The 7,159-nt window shown below is 39.0% G+C and overlaps 1 protein-coding gene across 1 annotated transcript; it reads right to left on the bottom strand.

The window, feature by feature from the left end:
* Window positions 1-1,417: 1,417 nt before the first annotated feature.
* LOC137725463 (putative indole-3-acetic acid-amido synthetase GH3.1) lies at window positions 1,418-4,011 on the bottom strand. The gene is made up of 3 exons (XM_068464153.2): window positions 3,452-4,011; window positions 3,230-3,331; window positions 1,418-3,118 (listed from the first exon to the last, which is right to left on the bottom strand). The coding sequence occupies exons 1-3, from the start codon at window positions 3,766-3,768 to the stop codon at window positions 1,732-1,734; spliced, it is 1,806 nt and encodes a 601-aa protein (XP_068320254.2). The 5' UTR covers window positions 3,769-4,011; the 3' UTR covers window positions 1,418-1,731.
* Between the last annotated feature and the right edge of the window lie 3,148 nt (window positions 4,012-7,159).

A 7,159-nucleotide genomic window follows, 5' to 3' on the forward strand; every position in this document is an offset into this window, starting at 1 on the left:
TACCTTTGCCTTTACTTAACTTGGCGATGCTGGCAGGGGATCCACCTTAGGGTAATTGGGATCGAGTTCTGACGACCGTCTCCCTTGCCTGCTCACTTTTTTCACTGATGTAGTTTATGTTGAAGATTGGTTTCTTTGCCGGACGTCGGTCCTCATCGTTAGTGTGCTTGTCGGATCGATCTCCGTGGTTCGGCCAAATTTTCTTTTCTTGCTTTGTCCCTAACAAACTACCAGCCCTAATCTAGCAGTCCTTTGATATGATCTCTCAACATTCGACATCCTCTGGTTGCATGATCGGTACTCTTGTGAATCCTAAACAGAACGACGAAACGAAAAGAAAAAAATCGAATGCATGGATAGTCTGCTTTAAACCTATTATATTAGAACATCGATCTAACCTGATTGCTTATGCTAGGATTTAACTCTCCGATTTGAGATTTACACTCCGTTGAGGAGGCCTACTTTGTCAAGCGTTGGTAAAATTAGTGATTAATTTGCCACTTACCATCAAACAACATAAGGGGGTTGTTGACAATATATCATACCTTTAATCTAAATTATCCTTCATTACTTTTTTTATTATCTCCTTTGCTTCCATTGTTCTGATTTTGATCTCAAATCTCAAGTGTAATACGATCGTGTTGATAAGATTCTTGTGGCGAGCTCTTTGGGTTTAGGTAGCAAATTAAAACAGGTCAACTAGTAGTATAATTATGTTGATAATTTCATTTGAATTTGATACAAATTGATGGAATGGGAGATCACTAGTGCTTACCAAAGTCTTCAAGTATATTCCCAAAAGCTTGTCTCCCCAATTGTGGGTCTTACTTATTTAAAAGGGTCTTAGGGTGTAGGCATTCAAATTATTTAAAAACATGTTATCTTAAATGTTTAATATTAGTGACACATTACATATTAGTTGATTATTGTTTGTATATAAATAATAATTCATAATTCGATATGTAAACTAATACAATGTTATCACATCGGTTAAGATTTAAAAAATTGAGATATGAATTGGTGCTTCTGAAAAATTTAATCATTCTTGATACTCTTTTTATTAAAATGCAAAAATATGTATATACAATTTTTGTACTTTATAAGTGAAGCAAAGTTCGAACGGTCACATCATGACAAATATTTGGCTTACTAGAAAATGTCATATTTAAGGATGATGATTTTCACGCGTAATTTTACTTCTCACATACTCTTTCAATTGTTGAATTGTTTTTGACACTGTATATGGGGTAAAATAGAATGTGTTAATGTTGTGTGTCATTCAATATATATTCCTTTCACAGTCATTCGTTCGTTCTTTCTTATATAATCGTATCTTCCACATTCTTTCTTCTATTTACAACACAAAATACGAAATCAGAGGTATGAAAACGAAACAGTAATTAAATGATTCTGATAATTATGTCTTAAGCTTTGGAATTATGTCATGTCATTCATTGGATGGACGATGATCAAAAAGCCACTGACTATGAAAGCCACCATTCATCATCGTCAACAAACGCACATCTTGAAAACATGTTACATTGTTTCCGCAACTCAATTCTGAATTGAACCCCATTACAAAACCTCATATGTCCTAATCCCAACTTACAATTTTTTCTCCATTTAACTTAAAAATAATAATAATAAAGTCCTAACCATAAATTACCCAAAACTAACCCAAAAAAAAAAAAGAAATTTATATAACAGTCACCACCTTGTTGACTTTTATTTTTACCGCATCTTCCTTTCAGGAGTCCAGTGCGGCAAAGATGGGCTGATATGCTTGGAAATGACCCTGGAGTCCAGTAACTCCATGATTGGGGTAAAATTCACACACCGCGGTACCTTGTACTGATTAATCGACGCGCCTCTCGAGATCGCGTAGTCCATCAACTCCTCGAACGTGCCGTTCTTCACCACGCGTATCTCTAGCGGCCCGATCGAGTTGTCCGCCACTCGACCCTGCCGATACACCGAGTTAAGCGATTCCTCCATCGTTAGGCAGCACTGGTCCATCACTGAGTCGAACGATTCCCTCTCTGAGTTCGTCGAGTCCTTCACGAGAAGCTCCCAATAGATCACGTAGTGCCCCGGGATTGTCGTCGTGTCGGCGTAACTCGTGTACTCCACCACGCTAGCGCTAAATTTCTTGAGGAGCTTGGAGGCGTTGTTGACGGCGAGTTGCAACTCTGCTTCGTCGGTCTTGTCCGAGTCGATGCTGAGCAAAACGTTCTTCCTCCTCACGAAGTGGAACTGCGGGGCCGAGTTGTGGAATCCGGTGACTCGGAGGATGTCCCCGACTCTGTATCGGTGAAGCCCGGCGTAGGTGGTGATTACGAGCTCGTACTCTCTTCCGACCTCGACCTCGACGAGGTCAACGAGTCTGGTTCCCGACTCGCCGCCGCCACTCACCGAGGTTGGCTCGTAAGGGAGGAACTCGAAATAGGCCATGTTTGGCATTATCGTGTAGGAAACTTCGGAAGGCTTGCACATCGGGTTGAGATTGAGTCCGAAATAACACTCGGACGATGCGTACATCGTACATGCCATGGGCAATCCGCCGCTGTAGTAATCCAACGTCGGAATGTACTGCGCCATCGCGCCAGTCACTATCACGTCCAGATATTTCGTGTTTGGCCATATCCGAGTTAAAATCCCATCCCAATTTTCTTTTCCGCACTGTTTGGACATGAAATCCGCTAGCTCCGGGTCGGGTTTTAAGATCCCGCCTATGCAAGATTTCAAATCCGGGTCAGTTATTTTCGAGCTGAGAGTGCCGGTCCGGATGTCTTCTGCTAGTTGTTGCCAGTTGAGCTGGAGGAACCGTATTGCACGGAGGAGACCGGACGCAAAAACGGCGCCGAGGCGGAGGACCTTTTCGCGCTCGAGGAGGCCGCAGAGCATTTGGGCGTACATGCTCTGGAAGGAGTCCGGGCAGAGGATTGCCTCATTCGGACTCGTGTACACGTTGTACGGGTCGTACGGGCGCGTCTTGAAGTGCTCGCTTTTGTAGTAGCTGGTAAGAACGGGTCGGGCCAAAAGCCCGCCCGGCGTCTTTGTTTCGGACTTCACGAACAGAAAGTATAGGCCCTTTCCTTTGTCCAGCCCGGGCACACAACTGTTCCATTTAAAAAAAATGAGTTTATTAGAAAATGATAAGTTAATTAAATAATAAATAAACAAATTTAAACGTCTATTTTAATTAAATAACTATTTTTAAAATACTTACAGGTTCATGACGGGCATGAGAAGGCTGTATAATAATTGGCGGCGATCCAATTCCTCCTGAATTGTTGGCATCAGCTTCCTCTCTCCAGCTGAAGTCCCAGAACTGTAATTTTCCATAAAAATAAAAAATAAAAAGTCAACAAAATGAATAAATTAATTCAAATATTTTTGTGAATAAAATTATACGGGTGATTAATTAGTTTGTGATTTAGTAATCAATTACCTGGTGAGGAATTCTGAGATGGGATGAGCTGACAAGATGGGAGAGCGATCACCATTGGCAATGCGTTGGATTTCGGGCTGGAGATCCTCGTAGGTAATCACGGGGAGTTTGGACTTGAAGGTTTTACGGTCGGTGGCGCCGCCGAGTTCGAAGCGTTTAAGGTACTCGGTCTGGGCGTTTCGAGCTAGTATCTCGGACAGCACCCGCTCTTGGACGGCGTCGGCGTTCCGGGTAGTTTCTTCAATGAACTGTAACGCTTTGGCGTCCTTGTCGCAGGCCGGTGGGCCGAGGGGCGAGAGTGAGGAGTCGACAGCCATTTGAAGATAAGATTTTGGAGTGGCGAGGGCCGTAAGTTAATTTGAAATGAAGGGTCTTTTGTTGCGTGTTGGTTATAAACAGAGAGGAGAAGGCAGTGAGGGGAAGAGGAAAGAGAGAGATCGAGGAGGATTGTGTTTGGTGCAGTGGGATTGAGGACCGGGTTTGGAGGGCTTTATAAAGGGGGTGGAGGCGGTGCTGGGAGGGAGGGATGGGGAAGCTGAGAAAGGAAAACGGAGAGCCGTGGAAAATAAAAAAGAAAGGTGGTCTAAGAGAAAAGGAACAAGGGGGGCCCCACAAAACGTAGACATGGCCTGAAATGAGGCAGGCATGTGGGGTTAGGTGCCTCCTCTCTCTTACTCTGCTGGCATCTGACTCACGTAGTCCTCCTCTCTCCTCCTCAAGGCTGCAGAGAGCAGTAACAACACTAAATTCACATCACATGCATGCAAATTCCAGTATGTATTATATTATTGTGATGTGGAACGGTCCTTTCCCTTTGAATGCTCTTGTTAATTTTGTTTCAAGAAGAACGAAGCTTAATTATTCATTGGAAATTTAGAAGCAATGGTTACAAGAGCATCAAGCAATTAAATTCATAACCCAATATAATTCATAAATGGGGTCAGTTATATGAATCCTAGAACGTCATCATTCTTGGTTTTGTACCATATCTTTTGTTAGAACTAAGTAGTCCAAGTCTTTTTTAAAATCTCTTTCTAAGTCTTGCTAGGTCTTCCTCTACCCATTTGACCCTGAGTCTCTGTCTCGTTTTCACATTTTCTAACCGGAGCATCTGTACGTCTTCGTTTCACTTCTTATGGCCCTGATTTCTTAATTGTATTCCCTTGCATAAAGGTTGGGGTTTGCCTCTTTGAGTTAACACTACTTTATACCATCATATATAATTAACAGAAGAAACAAAAAAATTAATACTTTGTTGTTAATTGATCAATGGGAACATGGGCTACTAAAACTAAATTAAGACTGCATCTAGCAACCGTCGCAATCATATAAAAACCTAACCCTAATCCGAACCCTAACAATAATAATAATAAATAAAATAAGAGAAGTGTTATTGGCACTCCAAAAATCTCATTCTACACTCCTTCCAAGTGTATTTTTCTTTTCTAATATAGAAAGTTTGGAGTGTAGAATGAGATTTTTGGAATGCTAATAACAATTCCCATAAAATATTGGAACAAGAACATCTGGTATTTTCTAATGCGTCTCAACCGACATTTCATCATCCCTTTTAGTCTTCCACATGAAATTTTATACCTCTTTCTCAAGTCACCTCCACAATTTCAAAGCATTATCTTTGAAAAATAGTATTTTTTTTCCCCCTTGAAACTCAATAATTAATCGAATGCATTATTCATGCATGCATTTTTCAATTTGGGGTCAGTCGGGATAACCAATCGTAGCAGACACCATATGCAGAATGCTCACGAAACTGCTATAAAAAAAATTAATCAAAGTTTGTTGGGAGAACTCCAAATTATAACTAATTTTTATGGACTTTTATATCACTTTGCATCGAACACACAATATTGTATAATAAATTCTATTTTGGTGGAGTGTACCAAAAGCCACGCCACAATATTTCTTGCCGGTTTTGAAGAGTTTGTTTGTATAGTAGCAGCATTTGGAGAAAGACTTGCATAATCTAGATATATAATCATTTCAACATATAGTTTTACTTATATAACAATATGTGTCAGTTTATTTTACGCAACGTCTCTATCCATATGATATAAATTGTTTAATAAAATTTGGAGGCCGGCATGCCCAACCGACCCCATGATTTTTTCAACAGTCAAATTTTGAGGGACAAGAGTTTGAATTGGAATAAGAAAAAAAAATTAGGTTTTCATGGAAAAATATAGCTTTGAAGATCTTGACTTGTCAACAACTATCCCTGGCAAAGCTGCAAAAGAAAGGGACATGTGAAGGAGCTTTTCTTTTCACTTCTTTTGTTTAGTCATATTTGACAAATATTTGGACCACACAAGACATATTAGTATACCATTAGGCTAAGTTAAGCTTACATCATTATTTGATTATAATAATATTCCTACATCTGATTAGTGTGTGATCTGAATTGATTAAACATTAGACTGGCCGGTGTCTCACAAAATTGAGATGGTAGGGTTAACCTAATATAAATATGCTTGGGCATAAAAAGCGAAATTTTAAACACAATGCATGCCTATCTCATGGGTTTGGACATAGCAATTCAATATCTTTTCAAAATATATGAATTCTAATTACTTTTAATTAATAATGCTGCTATAAAGTGTATATTATTTTTTTTTTTTAAGTACAACAATATATTTTACACTAAGAGGAGGGGCAGTTCGATTAAGCCACACCATGACCCGCTTAATTTGGTATCAAATTCACCATCAACGAGATTCGAATCTAAGACCTCTCACTTATAAGTGAAAATGAATATCACCAAACCGTAATACTGAGTGGTTAAAGTGTATATTAATTTTAGTTATGATTAAGAGATTTTGAAGGAAATAGTTGTGTATGATCGTCTAATATGTCTCGAATAGATAAAAGTGAACTCGTATACTGAAGTTTGTGACACATATCCCTTTCTATTTGAGCATCTCCAATAATCCCAGTTGTCCAAAGAAAATGGATCCATTGGAGGAAAAAAGGAGGGGGCAGTTAGGTGAAAGGTAGGAGCCCTATTGCGCCACGCGGCGCTTTGAATGGTATCTGGTTTCAAAAAAATTGAGAATTCAATGGTCATTATTAATCTAACTCTAAAAAATTAAAACTCACAAAAATTACAAAAAAGATTCTAAAAAAATTATTAAAATTTTCAAAATTCATAAAGTTCACACTTAAAAAAAAAAATCTTACAAAGCTCAATAAATTTGCAAATTAAAATTACACATAAAAATTTATAAAATAAAAATACTGCAAGTTTAACATTTAAGCATGAGAATGAGCTTCATTCATTTCGAGCAAGTTTGATCGCCCACATGTGCTCAATCAAGTCATTTGGGACTTGTTTGCATATGTGGTTTTGTATTTTGGCCCTTGTGTTTTGTCAGTGCTGATCGTGTATCAGCTGACCTGAACAGCAAATTGGTGAGGTACACGGTGGTAATTGGGCCATCATGTGCTTTGCATACGACTTTTTTTTCTTATGCCTACTAGCAACTTTTTTATTTAAGTTTCTCACTTGTAACATTTACTTCCATCAATGAATCTTATGTTGAACCCAACCAAAAAAAAAAGTCACAGTGACTCTTTTTGTGGATATAAGTTAAACGTACAGTGTGGTAACGATGAATGACCATGATGTGGTAACATCAATCTCGTTCTAATGGATCATATTTGGCTAATTCTTCAATGTTGTCATGGGCTTGA

The sequence above is a fragment of the Pyrus communis genome, chromosome 5 (genome assembly GCF_041283825.1).
Source record: "Pyrus communis isolate YQ-2024b chromosome 5, ASM4128382v1, whole genome shotgun sequence".
In the NCBI taxonomy this organism is placed as follows: Eukaryota; Viridiplantae; Streptophyta; class Magnoliopsida; order Rosales; family Rosaceae; genus Pyrus; species Pyrus communis.

What these genes read in the sequence shown, in the direction of transcription:
- LOC137725463 (XM_068464153.2), bottom strand. Translation starts at nt 3,768, where the DNA reads ATGGCTGTCGACTCCTCACTCTCGCCCCTCGGCCCACCGGCCTGCGAC. An exon ending in ATCTCAGAATTCCTCACCAG is followed by an intron (nt 3,332 to 3,451) that starts GTAATTGATTAC and finishes GGAAAATTACAG; the next exon opens with TTCTGGGACTTCAGCTGGAG. An exon ending in CTCATGCCCGTCATGAACCT is followed by an intron (nt 3,119 to 3,229) that starts GTAAGTATTTTA and finishes TAAATGGAACAG; the next exon opens with TTGTGTGCCCGGGCTGGACA.